The sequence below is a fragment of the Eubalaena glacialis genome, chromosome 10 (assembly GCF_028564815.1).
Source record: "Eubalaena glacialis isolate mEubGla1 chromosome 10, mEubGla1.1.hap2.+ XY, whole genome shotgun sequence".
Lineage (NCBI taxonomy): Eukaryota > Metazoa > Chordata > Mammalia > Artiodactyla > Balaenidae > Eubalaena > Eubalaena glacialis.
The window spans coordinates 110235810-110259280 of NC_083725.1; the positions used below are offsets into that span (position 1 = coordinate 110235810).

At 41.9% G+C, this 23471-nt stretch overlaps 1 protein-coding gene across 13 annotated transcripts in view; it reads left to right on the forward strand.

Moving 5' to 3' along the window:
• Positions 1 to 23471, forward strand: part of CTNND1 (catenin delta 1) — a 51674-nt gene that overhangs the window by 7267 nt on the left and 20936 nt on the right. For 6 of the 13 annotated variants that reach the window (XM_061201781.1, XM_061201777.1, XM_061201786.1 and 3 more), the window contains exons 2-3: positions 20531 to 20647; positions 21854 to 22144. The exons of 4 other annotated variants lie outside the window; for them this stretch is intronic. In XM_061201781.1, the coding sequence (XP_061057764.1) occupies positions 21950 to 22144 (195 nt within the window). In that variant the 5' untranslated portion in view covers positions 20531 to 20647; positions 21854 to 21949. 3 more of the 13 variants (XM_061201780.1, XM_061201782.1, XM_061201789.1) reach the window with 3 other exon arrangements.

The window sequence follows — 23471 nt, forward strand, 5'->3', positions numbered from 1 at the left end:
GACTCCTGTATGCTGTTGGTTTCTTTGTTATATGACTAAGGTATGCTATGTTCCAGGTGGGGGCCTCCTTTGGGTGCTTAGAGTCCGAGTGCCTTTCTTAGGGTTCCAGTTATGGAGAGTTAGAGGGGTTAGAACATGTTCTTTCAGCTAGGATAAAAATGGGGACTATTGGAAATCTTAAAAAAAAAGCTCCAAGTAATTGCAATTCAGCCTTGGGTTTATGAGGTAGTTGCTCTCTAAGGATGAGTGAGAGAGGCTGGATGCAAATAAATTAAGCATAGATCACTCTTCAGTTGGAATAGCAAAATGATTAGCTCTGTAATAATTTATTGCTTTCTATTTTGGTACCTGGTGGTCCCCTGTTACTAACTGCCCACCCTCCCTCCCCCACCCCCCTCCTTGTTTTTTTACTGAGTGCTAAGCATTTTGCATAAACTATTGTATTTACTTAATTTCCTACAACAACTTTTTGTTTGTTTGTTTTTTGGTTTATTTTTTGTTTTTTAAGGAATTTGAGCCTCAGAGAAGCTGAGATTTGCTGAAAATTTCAGTGCTTGTAAGTGACCGAGGCCAGGATTAAACCCTGGTCTGACTAACTACAAAGTTAGTGGACTTAACCACTAAAACACTGCCATTCTCCACAGAGAATAGAAACGAGCCAGAACTAAAATGAGCCCTTGCTAGAGGCAGGAGTGTTTCATCTTGCCTGAAGGTCAGTGCTCATTTAGATTTCCAACCCCCTCTGTGTTAGAGTAATGTACGTAAAAAAATCCATTTTCCATAAAGCCTGTGGGGAGGTGGGGAGCTAGATATGTTAGAATGGATATTATTTCAATCTTTAGAACAGGAGTCTTTCCATATGCACACCATTGCCCTCCTCTAAGTTCTTAAACTTACTGGAAATGTCTCAAACTTCATTTGATTGTCAGTGAAATTTCTTCTTCCAGAGAATTTTCTGGCATGTGGTTTGGAATGATATTGCCAACTTGCAGGGAGAGGTTTGTAGCAGGTAGTTCAAATAATGTTTATCACACTGTATTAAAATTGTCTATTTATTTTTTGAATTTTTGAATTTTATTTAATTTTTTATACAGCAGGTTCATATTAGTTATCTATTTTTACATATTAGTGTGTATATTGTCAATCTCAATCTCCCAGTTCATCCCACCCCCCTCCCCCCACTTTCCTCCTTTGGTGTCCATACATTTGTTCTCTACATCTGTGTCTCTATTAAATTATCTATTTATTTTTGTCTTTGCCTCTGTACTGACCTGCTTGAGTGTAGGTACTGTCTTACCTCTGTATCCTCTTAGCACCTATCTTAGTGTCTGGGATATATTGAGGTGCTCAGTAAGCTTTGGTTAAATAGGCACTATGGGAATCAGTGAGGGACTTTTGTGGGGAAGGCTGAAAGGAAGTTGAAATAGGAAGCAAGTCAACAAAGATTAATAAAATTGCAATGTAATTTTGAAACTTTAGTCTGTAGTTTCAACCTTTTACACATCTCCCACCTTCCATTTTTAAATAAAGTTTCTGGAAATAATTGAAGATTTAAAATTTTAATTTCCCTTTAATCCTGTTTTCTTTCTGGGCAGATGGTACAAATAATAGTGTAAAAAGTAAGGGTCCGGGACTTCCCTGGTGGCACAGTGGTTAAGAATCCGCCTGCCAATGCAGGGGACACGGGTTCAAGCCCTCATCCAGGAAGATCCCACATGCCGCGGAGCAACTAAGCCCGTGCACCACAACTACTGAGGCTGTGCTCTAGAGCCCGCAAATCACAACTACTGAGCCCATGTGTCACAACTACTGAAGCCCGCGCGCCTACAGCCTGTGCTCCACAACAAGAGAAGCCACCGCAGTGAGAAGCCCAAGCACCCCAACAGAGTAGCCCCTGCTCGCCGCAACTAGAGAAAGCCCGCGTGCAGCAACGAAGACCTAACGCAGCCAAAAATAAATCAATAAATAAATTTAAAAAAAAAGAAAAAAGTAAGGGTCCTAGTCAGTTCATTTCATACTATAGGCAGCTGTTAACTTCAACCACTGAAACCTTAAATGCAGCCATTTTCTTGGGGAGAGGAACTCGTTACCCAGAACATATTAGGGCAGCAGCAGGGAAATATTGCTTTCAGCCATGTTGGAAGTGAATGGTTTTTATACTTGTTAATAAAAACAAAAAGCTTGGGAACATACTTTTGAACATTGGTGCTTCAAAGAAAATATGTTTGGGTATCATTGTACTTTTTTCACTGCTTTCACTGTGAAACTTCAGGAGATTTTGTTCACAAAGTGGGAAGTTTATGAGTTTAAGAACCCAAATTAATTTTCATGGGAAATTTGGAATAATAGTAACAAGAAATTTGCCTAAAGGAACAAGCCATAGGTTATCAGTATGCGATTTCATGTTCTCTTCCCTTGCAAAAGGGGTTAAATGCTTTGAGAAGCTGAAATAGGGATTGCTCTGCCTAAATGCAGCTGCCTCCAAGGTTTGCAATAGAGGGCATTGATATAGCCTGGCAGGGAGATTGTGAAGGCGGGGAAGAAAAACTGTTCTGGTTAGAACTAACAAGTGGGATGTAAGGGTATGGATTGATTTGTATTTAGTTATATTGTATAATGTATTTTTGGAAGTAATTTTTTCCCACTAAGTCTACTTGGAATTGCATGTTATTGATTATTAAATATTAAGTATTGAGAACGGGGCCCACATTTACTATTCTGGTTCAGGGACAGTGTTCCCCATTTTTAAGGCCATTTCCTCTCCAGTGAGTCCTTAAGCCTTTCTGGAGTGGTATGGGCAATTTATTTTATTTTTTAAAAATTTATTTATTTAATTTTGGCTGCGTTGGGTCTTCGTTGCTGTGCGCAGGCTTTCTCTAGTTGAGGCGAGCGGGGTCTACTCTTTATTGCAGTGCGTGGGCTTCTGATTGCGGTGGCTTCTCTTGTTACGGAGCATGGGCTCTAGGCGCGCGGGCTTCAGTAGTTGTGGCACGTGGGCTCAGTAGTTGTCGTTCGCGGGCTCTAGAGCACAGGGTCAGTAGTTGTGGCGCATGGGCTTAGTTGCTCCGTGGCATGTGGAATCTTCCCGGACGAGGGCTCGAACCCGTGTCCTCTGCACTGGCAGGCGGATTCTTAAACCACTGCACCACAACCACTGCACCACCAGGGAAGTCCCGGTGTGGGCAGTTTAAATCAGGCATGTAGTGGGAACGTTATAAGGATCCAGAGTTTTCTTAAAGCCTTCTTTGATGGCTAACAGATAATTTGGGCATCACTTTCACAAAACTTGTGCCATTGTGTGATGATAAAAGAAACTTTAACTTTTTATTTTGAAAACATTTCAAGCTTACAGAAAAGTTGGAAGAGTAGCACAATAACTCCTATATACCCTTCATTCACCTTGACACCAATTGTTAAAATTTTGCCACAAATGCTTAATTATTCTGTATTTTTTGATCAATATGCTGACTAAACAGGGAATTTCCAATCTCAGTGTTCCATAAATTTAGAGAGGCAAGGCAGCTTTGCATGGTTAAGAGCATGGATGCCAGAGCCAGACTGCCTGGGTTCAAATCTTCTACCACTTAACTAGCCAAGTAACCTTGGGAAAATTGTTTAATTGCTCTATGCCTTGATCTCCTTGTTTGTAAAATAAGGACAATAATATTAACCATCTCATAGGATTGTTGTGATGATGAAGTGACTTAATACGTGCAAAATTCATAGGATGTTGCCCAGCTCATGGGAACACCTTGTGTTTGCTATTAGAATGGATACTTTAAGTGAACTCAAACATTATTTGTCTGTTGGACTAAGTTCCCTCTAAGGTGTCTTAAAACCTGAGACTCTATGGTGGATATAGATGCTTATAGTACAGAATAAATGGGCATCCTGGATGGATAGGCTAACTTTTTTTCTTCAATGGGGAAAAAAGTGCCTTTAGCAATAGGCAGGTTTGGGGAGTTACATGGGCAGGGTTGTCCAAAATATGGGTGCTAGGGGAATGGATAACCCTTAATAAAGTAAAGTAAGGTGTGAGTGAGGGAAGAGAAGCTGGTGGCAAAGCTTGAATCTCTTGCAGTAATTTCTTAGGAGACTTGGATACTTTAGGGGAAAAAACAGCAATACAAGTTTCTCCCACCTTTTTGTATCTACAAGAGACAGAACTCTAGCACCCAAGGATAAACTTCCTTTAATTTTGGCAGAGAGTGGGTTGAAAAAGCTCTGTTTGGGTTTATTATTCTTGACTTTGAACCAGATTCTTTTCCTTGCCGTCTCACTTGTCCAACCAGGATTTTGTAGGATAACGTTAGTTTTGAATGTACAGGAAACAGTTACATAGCAATGAAGGCAGTTTTTTTTACTATGTCTTTTCTTGAAATAAACCTCCCTTTTTTATGTTCAGGAAACATCATTTTCTATTTTCAACCTTTATTTAAACTGAGACTTGTAGAAATTTTGAGTTCATCAGTGCTTCCTATGAGAAGTGTGCCTCTAAGAAAAAGGTCTGCTCTTCTATGTGGAAAAGCTAAACTGTGGCCTGTGGGAAATACATATGTGTTAGATGCAGCCTTGCCTGGAAACTTTTGGTTTCTTCCAGCCTAAGATTTTCCTTCTTTTTTTCCTTCCCTCATACTAAATAACCCATGAAACTAGTGTTCTGAATAGTATTTAAACTTAATTTCTATTGGCACTTCGTAGCTTCCTATCATAACTCCTTCACCCAGCTCTCCATATTTTTTTTAAACCCCCATTTCCCTCTACTGATTCTCCTACGTTTTCTTCTTTTCGTTTGCTTTCCCCTTTTTATTTGGTGTCTCCCTTTGTCTTTTTGCCTCCCCTGTCTTTTTTTCCCCTTAGATTGGTGGTCTTCATGGGCATCACTTTGCCTCACTAACACGTAATATGGAAGAAATTTCTTTTTTTTTTTAGATTTATTTATTTTTGGCTGCATTGGGTGTTTGTTGCTGAGCGCAGGCTTTCTCTAGTTGTGACGAGTGGGGGCTACTCTTCGTTGCGGTGCACGGGCTTCTCATTGCGGTGGCTTCTCTTGTTGCGGAGCATGGGCTCTAGGCGTGTGGGCTTCAGTAGTTGTGGCACATGGGCTGAGTAGTTGTGACTCGTGGGCTCTAGAGCGCAGGCTCAGTAGTTGTGGCGCACGGGCTTAGTTGCTCCACGGCATGTGGGATCTTCCCGGACCAGGGCTCGAACCCGTGTCTCCTGCATTGGCAGGCAGATTCTTAACCACTGTGCCACCAGGGAAGTCCTGGAAGAAATTTCTGGTTCTTAAAATAGAATAAATTGTACTTCATGTGGTGAAGGTACAAGTATTAGGATACTGCTTTTGGTTTATTTCAGTTAGGTCTAGATTAGGATTAATTGTTATGATTCAAGAAGATTGATTTCTTCTAGTAGTTAAGATTAGGTTTTATTTTTTCGATTTTCAAATCTCATCCACATTTACTAATTAATTACTCATTTTGGTTCAGTTGACAGTAGAGCAAAAGATACTTTTCCCAAAGTAAATTGTCAATTTTGTGTGTGCTTCCCATGTTCTATATTGGAATGCGGTCTCATATTGAGAGGTCTCTTTGTGGAGTGAAAAGATTTTTGTTTTAGGGAGCTTATATTTGAAAAACCAAAATATATTCCGGTGGTTGAGGATATAAGACATTGTTATAGAAACTAAGTCAACTTCTCAGTACTTTTATCAAGGCACCTACAGTTCCCATTTCATTGCAAGTGAAGTAAATCTCATTGAAATAAAGTAGCTGGTGTATATTCAGTACACTTTTAAAAATAGAGTGGTCTATTTTAAAGGAGAAATTGGTGCCATTCTGATTTCTTTCCATTGTTTCTTTGTTGGAATGGGGGAAGTTCTGTAACCTCTCTGTTGTTCTCTTCTCTGTTGACTACTTTGTAAACCAGGGCAGAATTGGCCATTTGAATGTCTGCCCCGCTGAAGGTCAGCCAAATCTGCAGGTAAGGCTACTGGAGACCCCAACTGATGGGCCTAAGGTCACAATTAGAAAAAATGTGTAGAAAGACAAATGAAGTAATACTGATTTATTTTTCTAAAATTTAACTTTTTGTTTTCATTACAAAAGTAAAACATCTTCATTCATTCATTCAAAAGAAATTTGAGAGCCTGCTGTACACCAAATAGACCTCACAGAGCTTACATTCTAGTTGGAAGAGATAGATATTAAGTAAGCAAGTAAATATATAGTAAGTCAGAGTGTGATAACACTATTGAGAAAAAAATAAAGCAGAATATGTAGGGTGGTGAATAAGAAGTGCAAGGGTGGGAGTGAGGTTGTTTAATACAGAGTGGTCAGGGAGGGCCTCACTTACAAGGTATGTTTGAAAGAGACTTAAAAGAAATTAGAGGGTGAAGTCACATAGATATGGGTACAAAGTGCAAAGGCCCTGAGGCTGGTTGTTACCAGCAAGCAAGAGAGATGGGGGCAGTAGACGTGTTCAGAGAGGTCTAATGGGTGTGTTTTGGAGATAAGGGGAGACACAGTATAGGACCTCCTCCTGCACTATATGGTACAAAGAAAAGTCTCCTCACTTCAGACCCCAGAGACAACAGCTGTTAACAGTTTTTTGTGTAGGCTTTGTAAGGAGTTGAGGGAACACCTGGCCCAGCCTCCATCTTTGTCCCATTGCAGAAGTTGCATGTGAGTATAGTCAGCACATAATTTGCAAAGTAGCAGAATTTGCATAGGTTGATGACCCTTGTCTTGGAGAATGATAAAAGTAAGGCAACTACTTAGAATAAGCTTGTATGTGTTTGGGACATGAGATCAAAATTTTCTTCCCTAGAGAAATCTATTTCTCCACCTTCTTGTCTACAGATTCAAATTTCTATGAATAGTAGAAGTGACAGCCTTCTTTTTGAGTACATTGAGTTTCCTTTTGAGTACATTTGTTGATTTGGTTTATGACCAAATATTATGCCTACCCCACTTATCTGCTGCTTTTCGTTTTGCTCATTAGACTAAAAAGCTCCTGCTTCCCCACAGCCCTAATCATTGGGATTAAGTGGCTTCAGGTACCATTTTATAGGTCACTGTATCCATATTTCTGTCTTGCACATCAGGGGACGTGATCAATCCTGGTAACTAACTGTATGTCTCTTTTCCCTTTCTATATGTGTGTTTAAGCAGTAATGGTTGTTAAAGCATATTGCTGAACCACTTGGCCTGGTTGGCTTTGGTGGGATTGAAGAAGCAGCAGCAACTGTTCAGTGATTGATGTTCTGTGGCAACCCCATAATGGAAAGTAAAAGGATATTTGATTACCAGAGTAGCTGTGTCTTGAATCACCCATTCTTACTTTCCCTCTCAAGATTTCTGGTTTAGCTAGCCTGTCCTTCAGTGAAAGAATTTCTCTGTCTCTCTCTGTTTGGAGTGTAGCCCTAGAACTTGACCTGGTTACCCTCTATTCTTCTCTTTAATTATAACTATCTAGTTGTCATTCTGTTACTTAATATCATCCGTGGGCGATGACCTCAATCAGGAAACATTTTTCCCCCTTCCATCCTCTTCTCCTTTGGTCAGGTAAACTGTATAGCATCTTGCAGGAAATACTCTAGGCAATCACGTTCCCCCAAATTTTGAAGTTGCTTTAAATAACTGCTTGATGTGTATTACTTCAGCATTTATAGATGTTTGCAGTTGTCTTGAAAGTATGTCTTTCAATGCCATTCTTCTTTCCTAAGTCTTCAGTGACATGCTTCTTTGTGGAAATATTTCTCTTTATGCCTCTTCTAAAAACATCTTGCTACTCACTTGCCCTTACTCAAACCAGAAGTTAAAGTGACTTGGATAAGTGTCAGAGGTAACACTTGAATCCAGAGTTTCTGGTTACTTCTATTGTCAGCTGGGCTAAAATTATCTAGGGTCTTGAATGCTAGATTTAGGACTTCGGACTTCTTTGGGGATGGAATGTGGAACAGTCTTTGAAAATGTGGTACAACTCTTTTTTCCTTGGAGGAAAGTTAAAGTGAGTCATTTAGAAAATAACTGGGTTTACAAATTGGTACTCACATTGTCTTCACAACAGTTGCAGGTTACATGGTGGCACAGAACATTTTAGATTATTAATAACTCGTATTACTCTTAAATATGTACATATGTGACACAACATGCATGTAGTATGAAATTATTTCTTATATTGGCAACTAGATGAACATTGGATCCTAGAATTGTGTATAGTTTCATTTTTATCAAAATATTTAATAAGATTTGATTGGATTTTCATATTATTAAATAAAAATTCCAGCTCTGTATGTTAAATTAAAAAAAAAAAAAGTTGGGTTGTCCAATCTGCAGTGTAAATAGGGATGTCCACCACTGTAGCAACTCAGGATTCCAAAGTGAGACAGTTCTTCCTTTTAGGTTCTGAGTCTAGAATATAGCATTTAGGATTGTGTCATTCTGGCCATTTATATATTTAAATCCATGCTTTCAAATCCAGACTGAATAATGAGCTGTCTGCTGAATAGTAAAGCAGGTCCAAAAAATGTATTTTATAACTAATGCCCTTTTTGGGAGAGGAATGTGGTGGTCAGAGGGTTGCCTGGGATAGGTTGGTACGGTGGTTCCCAATAGCTGACTCTCAGAATCACTTTGAGGGCTTTTTGCAAACATGAATTCTGAGGCATTCCCTCCAGAAACTGAGGTATGAGGGATGGGGAGGTAGATTTGGGAGATTGTATTTTTAAAAAAGCTTCCCAGGTGATTCTGATCACTTAGGCTTGAGGACCACAAAATCTGAACATTTGAGTTAAGCTACATATCTATATGATTTCTCAGATGGGTGGTTATTTACTTAGTATAAGAAGTAGAGAAGAATAGTTCATGGTAGTAGACATGGTAAGAAGGTGGCTAATTTGAAGTTTTCTACCTCTGTATCCCGTATTATTTTGGAATTACGGATGTCACCGCCTGATTTGGGGATTCTGCCAGCAGTTAGTATGGAATTGAGGACTTGCCTCTTAGGGGCAAGGGAAACTTTTAGACCATATCTCCATTTCCCCTCTCCATTTTGAAATTGTGGAACAAATTCAGGAGAGGATGTTAACATTGAAACTCAGCTGGACAATTTGTTTAAAACTCGACAGGAAGGGCCAATGTTACTTCCTGTCTGAAAAGGAAGTGCTGGCTTCCTTCCCTTCCTCCTTGGCTAATGCTGGTCAACTTAGAATATGGGTGGGGGAGGGGCTGATCATGTTAATACTTCAGCTGGCTGTCCGTTCCATGGGAAATAGGGTTATCATCAATGTTCAGTAGCAGAAGCATTTGCTCCCTTCTTTCCTTGCTTGAAACATGGTGATGGGTGCTGTGTGGGCTGCTGTCTACCTGCCCTTATGTGATAGCCCTGTGCTAGGTTTGGCTCTTGCAGTCCAGGAAGGCTTCCAATCTCCCAGACATTATTTTACATTCAACCTTATACCTCGCCTGTATTCCCTGACATTTGAAAATAGATCAAGGAGTTGTAGGGAAGAAACTGAAATCCATTTGACACTGAGGGGTAGGTTGTGGAAAGGAGAACATAATTGGGCAGAGGGGAGTGGATGACAAAAGTTTCTTATTTTAAATTGAGCCAAGAAAGCATTCCTTCTAAGTGGGGCCAGTTGGCACTCTTCCTGCTATTTTAGTTCTGGCTTCTCCTTCCTACTGGCCAATTGTATTACGTGTTTGATGTGAGTTTGAACTGTGGTCTCTGGGGTTGGGGGGAGGGAGAGTGGTGGAAACAGCTGGTGCCTTCATCAAGCTATCTCAATTATGCTGCTTTTCAGGGTGTTTAGGGGGAGGGTGGTAGAGGAATTGGATGTGTGTTAGCGGAGTCCTAGCAACTCTCAGTAGTGGGATTGGATTCTTGGGCACTCTTAATGCTATGTGGGATGTTGGCTAGTTGGAATGTAGCAAAACCTTTTCCCAATCACATTCTTTTCTCTGCCTCCCCTCCCTCCAGTTTTTTCAGCTTTGGGCCTGACTTGGAGAGAAAGGGCTATGTGGGAAGTTATATAGCAAAACAGATTCATACTTTTCCAACCATTGAGTATTCAGCTTAAGTCTTGGGCCCTTCCATTTTAATTTTTTAATTTAATTTAATTTAATTAATTTATTTATGGCTGTGTTGGGTCTTCGTTTCTGTGTGAGGGCTTTCTCTAATTGCGGCAAGTGGGGGCCACTCTTCATCGCGGTGCGCGGGCCTCTCACTGTCGTGGCCTCTCTTGTTGCTGAGCACAGGCTCCAGACGCGCAGGCTCAGTAATTGTGGCTCACGGGCCTAGTTGCTCTGCGGCATGTGGGATCTTCCCAGACCAGGGCTCGAACCCATGTCCCCTGCATTGGCAGGCAGATTCTCAACCACTGCGCCACCAGGGAAGCCCCTAGACCGGGACTTTTGATGAAGTTGTGCTGAATTGCGATCAGTTGGCTATACTGGTCTCCTTCCCTCCTTCCCATCGTGGGGTTTCTGTATTTCTGAGTCAGCATGCAGTTTCTGTCTCACCTACTCAATTTGAGGCAGAGAACCTGCTAAGCATCCTTTTGGAGTAGCAGTAGCAGCACTGATACGGGTGTGTCCAGTTCTGTCTGGGGTGTGTCTTTTATAACACTCTTTTTTTTTTTTTAAGTATCTCAGAAAACTCTTCTACTCTACTATTTTTATCTGCTTTTTATATAACCATCTCACACAGTAGTACTTAATTGACTGATTTATTTGGCCTGGGCTATGAATAAGGGAGAATTGGATAAGAATACCAACAATTGTAACTAATTTTTAAAATTATTCTTGAGTGAAAAAGGGAGTTAGTCCGATTTAGTGCTAGGTAAGAGATCTCTAACTTTTTTGTGTGTGTACTTCAGTGATAGAGTTTGCAGTGGCTAGGCCCTGCTGTTAAGTTCTGTTCTAAAACGTAGTGTTGCTAAATATTCTTTTTTCTATCCAGTCCTAGAATGGCTGACTATTGTGTATATACCTGCCCCATTTCCTTCCATCTGGTTATATCATAGCCAGATATGGACTAATTCCTTCTAATTGTGCTGTTTTAGACTTATCTCCTTTTGCATCAGCATGTACTATCCGAATCAGGCTTCTGCGCAGAGTACTTCTAGCAGATCCAAGAAGAAGGGGAAAGGAGTGTAGGAGAAAGGGAGGAGAAAAGATGAGAAATGATAGTGTATTACTAGTTAGTTGCCTGGAATGTCCCTCTGGTTTGAGAACTCTGTGCTGAGCCTTATACTACGCTTTATGCAAGAATTGAGCCCTGGGGGCAAAGGGTGTTGTTTTGGATTTCAAGAATCTTTGGCTAAATAGAGCTTGACTTCTATCTGCATCTTTGCTTCTAAAGTTTAGAGCTAACGTCCAGTGGGCTTGTTTAAGATAACAGAAAAATGTATCATTTATCCCATTCTTGGTGTCAGCTGTGGACCCTTACCAGGAAGGGAGGCTTTCTTTTCTGATGAGGTTCCAAATCTACAGCCCCTGATCCACTCCAGGGGGAGCAGTGAGCAGGAAAAGCTGTTTGTTGTGTTGAATTTTTTTGCTCCAAGCACTACTGTGCAATTCCTAGTGGGCCTCCTTTCATTCCCTAGGGAAGTAGAGAACTTTGCTCCTAGCATCTGCTGATACCTATTCTGCCTCTTTGTAGGGTGGAGTCTGCTGCCTTTGTTTGTTCTATTTGGGGCCTCTTAAAAAATCAGCTTTATGTTTGTGGGGAAAAGAGTTTGAAAGACTTTGAAAACAGTAGAAATGGGTGATAGAGAAGTTGACAGAGAGGATGTGTCCTAAAGTAGTTTTTCCAGGTGGGAATATTCCATTGACTGAATTCAGGTTGGTTATCAGATTGCCATGATGAAGCCTTCTATGAGATGTATCACACGTAGCTGAGCTGAGTATAATACCAGTTTTAAGATCCACAGCCTCCAAAGTGAAGAAACTAGCTAAGTAGGAATCTTGAAAATCCCCTCAGCCCCTCTGAACCCTTAGATCTTCACACAGTATCTTTCTGCTGATTCGTAAAGGCCTGAGCTTTGTCCTATGTAGTGTTGGCTTGGGGCAGGGAGGAGGGTTGTTTTCCCTGAACATGATAAGGAATTGAGCAGGGCAAAGTGGGAGCTCTGGCTGGTGATTGGTAGACAGGATGCCCTGGAATGCAGTTGGCTTGAAGCCCAGAATCCAGCACTTTGTATTTGTTTGTTTCTGGGAGACTGTGGTCTGGTGCTACTGTGACAGGAAGTGAGAAAGCTGGGAGTGGGGGAATGGAGAGGGGCAATGTCTTTGTGGTTCTCCTGTGAAATCTCTTTGTCCCTGGAGAGCAGCCCTGCTATAGGGCTCTACTGAGAAGAGAGCAGCCTTTGTGTGTCTAATGGGTCTCAGAGCATCTAGCTACTCCGAGGGATTAGGGAGTGTGAATTCTGACTGTGGCCTTTTGCGTTTTAGCACTTGAGTTATATAAATGGCTTTGATCTCTTAGTATTGGGGATCTCACTGACTTTTATGTGTGCTACTGTTATTTATATATCTCTAGGATTTAATTAAGAAAGGAATTTTAGAAGGAGATAGATGTTTATTTATATTATGTTTATTCACTGTGTATATTGCAGATACCTTGTTGAGTCTGAAAGGGATAGAGAGAAACAGGCAATGCCGGGGCCCTACATTTTAGGTCTCATCCTTCCAGTTGACATCTTACTACGTACAGAGCTGGAGAAACCTACCCATTTTTTATTTTAGTATTGAGAGGTACTGGCAATTCTCTGTTTGCGCTTAACTAGGGAATGGTTGGTAGTTTCCTAGGATTCTTTTTTCCCCTCTGTCTAGACTGAAGTAGCACCTGTAGCACTCTCTGTCCCCGCCCCCCACCCCCTCCCGCCGCCTTTTCCTCTTGTTTTGTGTTTTCCCTGCCCTCCATTCCAGCTGTGAAACAGGCATCTCTTCTCACTTTGTGGATTGGGTGGCTGAGTCCTCAGCTTCTTGCCAGGCTGGCTAGTCCCTGAGCACACACACAAGCCGGCCTTTGATTACCCAGGAGGACAGCTGCCCTAGAGGCAGATTGCTAACATACTGCTAGAACAATCCCTTCCCTCTCTTCTGATGCTGGCTAGCACAGTCTTCCCTGCTTCTAGTTCCTTCTGTTTCCCACCCCACCTCTGATCTGATCTGATCTGATCTGATCTGATCTTTGCTTTTGGTTTAGTGAGATGTCACGTTAAAAATGAGAGTAGGGATATTGTGATTAGATTTCTTTCTTGAGCTGTGATTAGAGAATGTGGCAAGTAGCCAGATTTCTATAGCGGGCCTTTCAGTGGAAAAGTAGGTGATTGTGTACCAAGTAATACTATTACTTTTGCTCCTCTCACCTTTTCTCCTGAGTTCTTTTTCCTTTTAAAATGGGAAATCTAAGGTATTTCTCAATTCTGGCCATTCTTCTCCAGAATTGAGTGAGGTCTTGCTCTTTAAAATGAAGGCAATACCCAAAGGTCTAGGTGCTTCCACCTCATCCTTTCTCACTCCCCTCCCCTCCTCCCCCCAAAGTTTACTTTTGGTCACCTTCTCTATTTGAGTTAGAATGACTTTTAACCACAGGAAGCATAGAAAGTTCATACTCATTTCACTCTATCAAGGAGAAGGAACACGGACTTGGAGTAGAAGAGATGCGTTTCTACCACTTACTAGTTATATGATGACCTTGAGCAGGATAGTGAATACTTTTTTTAAAAAATTAATTTAATTTAATTTATTTATTTTTGGCTGCATTTGGTCTTCGTTGCTGCACATGGGCTTTCTCTAGTTGCGGCACGCGGGCTTCTCATTGCAGTGGCTTCTCTTGTTGCAGAGCACTGGCTCTAGGCACAGGGGCTTCATTAGTTGTGGCACGCGGGCTCAGTAGTTGTGGCTTGTGGGCCCTAGAGCGCAGGCTCAATAGTCGTGGCGCACGGGCTTCGTTGCTCCGCGGCATGTGGGATCTTCCCGGACCAGGGCTTGAATCTGTGTCCCCTGCATTGGCAGGCGGATTCTTAACCACTGCGCCACCAGGGAAGCCAGTACTTCTGATGCACAGTTTACTCATCTATAAAAGGGGCCAACATTACCTCAAAGGTTGTTGGGAAGAGTATCTGTGATAATTTATAGGGGGAGGTCAGTAATTAATGACTCACAACTTTTCTCCCCCTGTAAGGTCAGATTTTCTTCTTTTAGATAGGGAGAAACATTTCCTTCAGCTATCTGCCCTGAGCTGAAATAGGACCTTCATATTTCCTATGATTTCTTCATAGACTCACACCTTCTCTCTCTTGCTTGTCTCAAAAGGGAGGCATACTCTAAACCTAATGGAAGGGGTGTCTTGTTGCTCTTTTCAGGGCTCAGGGCTTTCTTAGGAAGCTGGACTGTAAATATGATTCAGTTACATGCTTTCAGCTTTTCCAAGTCATCTTCAAATGATGGGCAGAGAGATGGTGGGAATGCCAGAGATAGAAAGTTAGGAGGTTTGATGAGAAGCTGCCACTTTAAAAAAGAACTGTGAGCTCAAACAGTGGGGTGGCCTCTAGTAAACCTTAAGGTTAAGCTTGTTTTCCATGAATTTTTTTTCCTCTAGCCTAGGGTAAGGAAGAGTGTAAGGTGTCCTAGTTAATTTTAGGATTTCTCTTTTATGACACAGGAGTTAAACAATACTGTTCCATTTTGACTAGACTTTTTCTAATTTCCCATTGTATACCTGACCTCCTCTCTTTTCCCCTCCTTTTGTAGAATGGAGAAAGGCATTTGGCCTCTCCCCTTCCTCCAGTCTGACACCTCCCTCTGTTTTTTGCCCCTCCTTCTTATCTTTGTTTCCTTATTGGCCTCTCCCTAAAGCTCTGCTTTCTCCTTATAAGGCTTCGTGAGGTGCCTTTGGCAGGGTTGCAACAGGGATACAGGTAAGTAACTTGATGTGTCTCAGACTCTCAGGATTGAGAGAAAATTCAGTGTTATCTGTCCCAGTGGAAGGCCTTGGAGAGGCACGTGGGTGGTGGGGGAGGCGAAGGAGGTGGCCTGGCCTGAGAGTTCAGAAGGACTTGTTAGACCAGTCCTGCGTGTGTGTCATACACGCTCCAGAGAGAAGCAGGTTTTGTTTCTTTCCATACCCTTTCAGTCCTGGGCCCCCTCACGAGCCGAGAGCCACACCCTTCCTTTGCTTCAAAGCCAGTCTAACATTTAGACATTTTAGTATCTTATGGTTTGGGGGGTTCCCAGAATACTTGGGAGGGGAAAAGAGAGCAAGAAGAATGTTCCATCTGGTTTCTGAATTTAGGGTCAAGATGGTGGAGGTGATTTTTTTTTTTTTTTTCCTTTTAAAGTCACAGTAAAAACTTTAAATCCTGACAGGTAACTAGAATGTTTAAGGTGTCCTAGTGACCTATGGAGATTGCTAGCTCAGCTGCCTTTTAACAAGGAGTATTTCTTTAAAAAAAAAAAACCAAAAAAAACCTTTCATATATTTATTTTCCCTGAAACTCCAGTGAGATAGAATGATCACTCTTTCCTAAGAGGAGGGTGATTTGCCAGAGACTCCCTTAATTCATCAGATTTGTGTTGGACACAGTGAGACCTAGTCCTTACTTGTAAAACTGAGACTCCTTCAGTCAGCCTTTTGAGTGCTCTTAAGTGGAGAAGCTGAGCCTAGCATAAAGCAGATCCCCAGGGAAGCACAGAAACTGCTAAACATCTAAGACAATGCCATTTCTGGAATGTCAGTTTTGTAATTCTGCGAAGTGCCCAGTTGACATGAGATTGTGAAGTGAGCAGAGTCCTTTCTCCATCTTATTTCAAGTCACGTTCAGAGACTTGGGGTTAGTGTGGGAGTGAGTCTTTCCAGCAGGGAGAAATATGAGAATTGTTCTGACTGAGCTTTGAATTGTTCTAAGCTTTGGATGGTGGAACATCAAGTGGTGGGTGGAGTACTAGGACTTTGGACTTTGGTATAAGCACTCTGTGATAAGAAGCCATAGAAAAACTATTGACAAAATATGTTCCTATTGATTTAAAAATAAGGTGCCAATTTTCTCTGTTTGTGGTTGAACAGCATTAATTGCTTTGAACTTGGGGCAAATGCCAGTTAAGGCAAATAAATGCCTTTTAGGTGTTTGGAAGACCTACCTTTTTTGGTTTGAATGTTATGTAATACAGTTCTGTAGTGTTACAGGTGCTATATTTTATTGATTGGTATTCTTCAATAGAAGGCTCAGTGTGCTTTTTAAAAAAGCATTTTGAAATCCCTAGGGTGATGTAGAAGAGGAATTTTGATTATCATTGCATTTAGAGGGAAGGGATAACTTTATGACATTGGTTTTGATTTCATAATGAAGAAATAGGAAGAAGGGAAGAGGGCTGCATTTGGACCTGGCTCTACAGAAGATAACAGTTCTTTCCTAAGAACCCAAAGACTATTTTACGGGGTTTAGAGTTCTCCATCTGAAGGCAAATAATTTTTCTGCTTTCCGCAGAGGCTTATATGCCTGATTCTGGTCATCTCTTTGGATATACTTATCTGAAGTGCATGGAGGTGGGAGAGAGGTTCAGAGTTACCCAGCCTATAGTTTTACATATATTAGCCCATTAAAGCTAAACTCTGAAAAGTAATAAAAAGTAAAGCTTACAGGGGTTATTTATAACTTCTCCAAGGTCTCACAATTTGTTTTTGGCAGAGCCAGGACTTGAACTCCGGGTCTTTTGACCCCTGGCCTGGAGTTTAATTTTTTTTTTTTTCCCTTTAAGAGTGTGAAGGATTCCTGTAGTTTACAGAGCTACAGTAAGTGGGAGAGGGGAACATGTGGAGACGTGTGGTTTATTCAAAAGCCCTAACAACACGACCAAAACCCTAGTCTCTTGTGTTAACTATTTGTAATAGTATTGTATTGGTAGCAGTAGCTTTCTGTGAGTCAAGACATTTTCTAAGTACTTTCCATGGATTGTCTCGTTTAATCCTCACAACCACCCTATGTATTTTATTTTTCCCATTTTACAGAAAAGAAACCTGAGGATTGGAGAGATTTGCCCAAAGTCATATAGCTAAGAAGCAATGGAGCTGGGATTTGAATGCAGTCAGTGTGATTCCAAAGTTTATGTTCTTAACCTCTAAAAATTATAATTTCAAATTATATTTCTATGGCCAATTTACAGTAGAACAAGTCATTGTGGGGATTGTGCTATTGGCAAGTGACTTTCTTCTTTTCCCCTTTTACCTGGTTGGCATTGTCAAACTGTTTGGTCTTTCTGGGTATTTGATTTAATTCAACTTTTTCTGGTTCAGAATTCTTACAGAAGAGATTGAATATTTACTGTTGTCATTGCTTGAATGTGGGAGCTTTGTTGTAGACTCGTAGGTCTATAGGACCTATGGCTTGTTAAGAGTAAAACCAGGGCTTCCCTGGTGGCGCAGTGGTTAAGAATCCACCTGCCAATGCAGGGGACACAGGTTCGATCCCTGGTCCGGGAAGATCCCACATGCCGTGGAGCAACTAAGCCCATGTGCCACAACTACTGAGCCTGTGCTCTAGAGCCTGTGAGCCACAGCTACCGAGCCCTCGTGCCACAACTACTGAAGCCCGCACGCCGCAACTACTGAAGCCCATGCGCCTAGAGCCCATGCTCTGCAACAGGAGAAGCCACCGCAACGAGAAGCCTGCGCACCGCAGCGAAGAGTAGCCCCTGCTCATCGCAACTAGAGAAAGCCTGCGCATAGCAACGAAGACCCAAACGCAGCCAAAAATAAAAAATAAATAAAATAAATTTATTTTAATTAAAAAAGAGTAAAACCAGTTACTCTGAGAAAATCTAGTGTTAGGGGAATTGCAAGGTTCACTTGTTCACTTTGCTCCTCTCCCCCACCTTGGCAATTCCTTGATCATCTTTTTTTATTTTTTTTATTTTTTGGCTGTGCAGCTCGGCTTGCGGGATCTTAGTTCCCTGACCAGGGATTGAACCCGGGACCATGACAGTGAAAGCCCCAAGTCCTAAGCACTGGACCACCAGGGAATTCCCGATGAACTTTTTTTAAGTGAGAACAAGTGTATCCATTGAAAGTAATAAGTGGCCAACCTGTAAAGATGTTGGCCTGTAGTCTTAAGGCTTTCCTGATTCTAACTGCCAAAATCAGTTAATGGTTTGCAGATTCCGGTTTATAGTATGATTTTCTTATGATGTGTATGTTTGGCATGGAGAAGACTCTCAAGTCTCTGAGTTGTGAGGTGGTGTACTATATATCTTGCCTAACTGCTTCGTTCTCTTCCCCCACATATGCTTGCTTTTTCCTCCCATTTATTTCTTTTCTCCCACTTATTTCTTATTTGTAGACATTATGGATAACCCTTTAACCTAAAGATAAATGGAAACTTTTTCTTTTCCCTTTTTCCTGTGATGTTTGGGTAGAAAGCTCTTAAGAGTTGTGAGAGAGAGGTGCTGGACTGTCCATTTTATATTGGACTTAAGTTCAAAATTTGCTATTAACTGAGACCTTGGGTAATTTCTACACCTATAGCCTGTTTTCTCATTTGGAGTATAACTTCCATAGAGTTGCTGTAAGGATTGCCAGGATAATAAATGTAAAACATTCAGTAATTGCTAGTTCTTTTCACCCTCCCTTTCTCCTTAGTAATAAACTGCTGAGGCCTCAAATAGGGAATCGAGAGCTCATTATAGCAGATGTGTAATTCTGTGATAAATGCCAGGCACTTAGAGAAGCACCCTGTGTCCCAGGAACACTGGTCTAGGTGGGACCTCCCTCCTAGTAAATAGTTGTTGGAGTAGGGAAACCAGCTCATCCATTCCTTAGAACCCAGTTATGCACTTGATCTAGTTAATTTCGTCTACTAGTTCACAAAATAGTTTTGGGCTGAGGCATCACTATTAAGTAATGTAATTGGAAGATAGAAACTAACTCTTGAAACAACTTAATACCTCACATTTATATAGCATTAAATTCTCAGCCGATCCTCACAGCAACTCTGAGTTAGACGGGGCTGGTGGTATTGGCATCTTACAGATGAGAACGTGGCAGTGACTTACTGCCATTGTTGGCTAGTGGCAGAGCCAGGACTGGGACCTGTCTTCTGAGTCCAGTTCTGTCCTACAGAGCTCTGCTTCTGCCCTCTTTCAGGCAGAAAATTTCCCCCATGCTGTTAGACCTAGGAATCTGATCTTCTTTTTCTTAACTTTTCTGCCTTCTTCTCCAAATTAGAGCCAGGTGGTCAGCTTTTAAAGCCACGAAGATGGGAGAAGCTGATGTTTTTCCAGATATTGCTTCCCGACCTAGAGCCCTGGGTAGAGGCCCTACTACCCTTCCTAACTCCCTGTATTGTATTAGCTAAAGCTGTGGGGGCAGAAAGTGGCAATTTTATGGAAGGGTGACAGTTTCTCTGTGCAACAGGGAGTGTTGGCACGGTATGCCTGATAGTAGTGGTAGTTTGGTCTTTTATTAGCAAAGAAGATTACAGGGCGGAGACTGCCAGAGTGCTAACTACAGTTCGGACAGACCCTGTTGAAACCCAGAACTGGAAGAATCTCCTCAGCTCAGGGTCCTCTTGGTGTGGAAGGTTCATAGGTCATTGTACATAGCAGATGAGGGCAAGTGCAAATGAAGTAATAGAGATGAAAAGGAAGCAATATTAAAAAAAAAAATAAGGCTACTTATTAAAGACCTTTGAGTGGACTGTTGGAATGTAGGGTGGGAATTGAGAAAGTGACAATGGGCTTTGGACCTAAAGGAAGAACAGGAGTTGATAAGTGACTGCAGGAGCCCAGAGCCTGGGTAGGAGGACTTTGGAAAAAAGACTGCCACATTCTTGGATTTAGATCCACTGGAAGGAGTCTTGGTGATGGAGAATTAATTAAGGAGTTTATTGGGCACCTATTTATCAATTCCTCTGGGTACTCTTGGTTGCTGAATACTGCATATACTCTAAAGCAAACAGGCCCAAGCGATTGTGCTTGGTAGGGCTCTGGGGAGCGTGGGAAAGGGAACTGAAGCAAAAGGCTTAGCCTAGGCTAGTCCCCACATGTCTTCCCCACGACGACTATTGCATTGGTTTCTCAATATCTTTGTGGGCATGCTGGGACTGGGCTTTGAGGTTTCTGCCTTAGGGGTAGGAAGGAGGGGGAAGGGCATTCCAACAGCAATTTTTTTTTTTCCTTCCCAATTTGGTTGCTGGGAACAGGGGGTAAGTGAATTTATATCCATATTATGACCTGCTCCTGGTTCTCTACAGATATACATGTAGAGGAACTCTGACATGACAGTGGAATCCAGGTTTTAATGAAAACTACAACCAAGGTCCAAGTATTTGAAAACAGAGCAAAGTCCAAAGGGCATTTGTCACATTAAGCAATTCCAAGTCATATTTTAAATTACTCCCTTCCATTCCCAGATTGTTTTTTCCCCAACACCTGCCCTTGCTGCTCCTTTTTTTTTTTTTTTTTTAATGTATTAGGTATATTTTATTTTCCTCTCATTCCTATTTTTCCTCCAAATATTTCTACAGCTCTCTTCTTCCTGCTTCCTCCTTGCTGTGGTGGCTGGGATGCTTCTCCCATGATATTTTGAATCTAGACTGAGCTGTTCTCTGTTAAACCAATCAATTACGACCTTCTCTTAACAGGTGTGTATGTAAATATGTTTATTAAGAATAAAAAAAATTTAAGTGCCTTTTTTCTGGAGGGGTTGAGGAGAGGGTGGGGAATAGGGGAGAGGGTTTATTCTAAAACCTGCCTTTCAACATGGTATATCTTGGACTGACCAGAAAGTCTCTTATAGCCAACTTATAAGAGAGAAACCCTACTAAGTCCAACAGTATGACTACAATGCCCCTCCACTTACTAGCCAACTTGCAGTTTATGTAATAGGGTATGGGGAACTCTTCGCTTCTGATTATCATTTATTGTGGAAGTGGTACACGTAAACCCTCTAGATACTTGGATATTTACCCTTAGTTGGAATATGTAAAGAGGTAAAAATGTAGCCTGTTCAGAGCTTTCTGCAGGATTAACAGAGATGTAGGAAGTTCCAGCTATTAATTGAAGGTTAGAATACAAACTACTTCAAGGGATAACTTTATAATTTAATATAATGCTCCTTTTCCTACTCCACAAAGAGATGTGAAGTTCACTGAAAATGTTGCCTTTTTGCACATAGACTTTTTTATTCTGTTGCTTTCTTGCCTCTGTTAGCCAAGGCACACATTCTGCCCTCCATATTGTAGTATAGTTTTTAAAAGTAGAAAAATCCCTTTATAAATGTATTCAATTTGAGGGCCTTAGTTTTACTTCCTGCCTTTGATGGTGGGAATTCTTTTTACTGCATCCATTTCTTATCGGCGTTTTAATTTAGCATATTCATTTAGTATATTTTGCCACCACTCCAGCAATTTCAGTGTTCAGATTTGGGAGAGGTTAAGTAAGATCTGTACTGCCCCCTTATCTCAGAGGTGGCTTGCCCCTGCAGGACGGTGTGTGCTTGTCTATACTGTGGAGTTACATCTTTCATTGAGTTGATGCCAGCAAATTTTTCCAGGGGAGAATAACCTAATTTTAAACTCATGTCATGACTACAGCCCTTAGGCACATTCTCTCTTGGATCTAGTTGCACTTTTCCTTTCAATAGTTATTTCTGGTGGGGTGTTAAAGAGGGTAATGGGCAAAGGATCCTGCTTGAACAGACACTGGTGGTGGGTCCAGGCTTGGTGGTGGCTCTCTTTCTGCGCTGCAGTAAAACCACGAGAGGGCATCTTTGGCTCTGGGATTAATAATTCATCTGTCTTCTCTGACCTGTGACCTTTTCTCTCCTCTCTCTTACCTTTTCCCGGTAGTGTGAAGTGAGGGGGGCCTTCTCCCTCCTTCCTCCTCCCCCTGTGATCCACCTTCCCTTTTTACCCTGCCCTGCGGCGGCTCTGCCCCTTACCTTCATGGACGACTCAGAGGTGGAGTCGACCGCCAGCATCTTGGCCTCTGTGAAGGAACAAGAGGCCCAGTTTGAGAAGCTGACCCGGGCGCTGGAGGAGGAACGGCGCCACGTCTCGGCGCAACTGGAACGCGTCCGGGTCTCACCACAAGATGCCAACCCGCTCATGGCCAACGGCACCCTCACCCGCCGGCATCAGGTAACCCCTCTCTCCATCAGACCTGCAGGTAGGACTTTGGCATGGTCATAGAGAGACTATGATCCTTCTTGGGAAACTACTCTCCTCGTGGTTATGGGCTGTCCAGTGCCCATGCCTCATGATAACCTTTACAGGGGTGATAAGTACTGATTAAGAGATAGGGAATATTGCTGCTGTGCTGAGTTGGGTGGACTTATCTCTAGAAGCATCCATCTGACTTCTTGTTTGCTGGAGTGGGGTTTCTGGGTTGGGATGCAGTTCTAGTAATGGCAGATCATATAATTTGAAGCTGTACTCAGGTTACTTGTTTTTTTTTCTTGTGTGTCCCCCCCGCCCCCCCCATATCAGAAATTCAGGAAATTAAATGCCTGCTTAGTGGTTGGGGAAGTTGGGCATCTTGTATTCTCCCTCAGAGAACAGTTTGCTCAGAAGGTGTGGCAATGTTCATAAACTGTGTATTCCTGCTCCGTACTCTTTTTGTTGGCTGTGCAAATCATTCCTTGGAGGAAGGGGTCACTGTTAATTCTCTTGGTTAGAGTTGGAGAGGGAGCACCATGCTGCTGTCTAACCCACATAACCACAGGAGCCAGTGGCCTCTGGGTTGGCTGACTCTGATGTGACTTGGGAGAGTTGGTGTTAGAAATGAGAAGTGTCTTGTGTTTCCTATGATTTCTGTAGTCTGACTTCGCTGTGATGTAATCTGTCTGAGGTTTTGTGTGTGTGTGTGTGTGTGTGTGTGTGTGGTAGGCATTGCCTGATAGACTTCATTTTAAGAGATCTCTGATGGGAACTAAGAACAGTGCTCATGCTCCAATAAGTCCTTTCATCGATTACTTATTTATTTTTTAAGATGGAGAAGGTCCCTCATGCTAAGGAGCATGTTGAGTGAGAGGATGTAATTCCAGTTGGGGATGATCAGGAATTTGGAAGCAGTGTGTTTGCAGTGTTCCTAGGATTTTTATAGGAACAAGAATAGAGGGTTAGGGTTGAGGGAGGGGTATGTATCGAAAAGGAGAGCAGGACTGCTCAGCCTTGGCGGTGGTGGGGAATTCCAGGATTTAGTCCATGGATTCTCTCTCTCTCTTTCTCTTTTATTTTTAACTTCTGCTCAGCAATGAAACCACACCCTTCCTTCTTCCTGAAAGTAATGTTTAACTTCCTTTCCTTACAGCACTACACTCCTTATGTAATGGGAGTAGGGTGGGGGAAGAGTCTCCCAAGGTGGCTGAATCTCACTGTATTCTTTTTGAAGGGGAGTAGTCAAATGTATTTTTGCATAGTATAATGTTATTAGATTATTTCCTGCTGTTTAAGACAGAGCAACTTA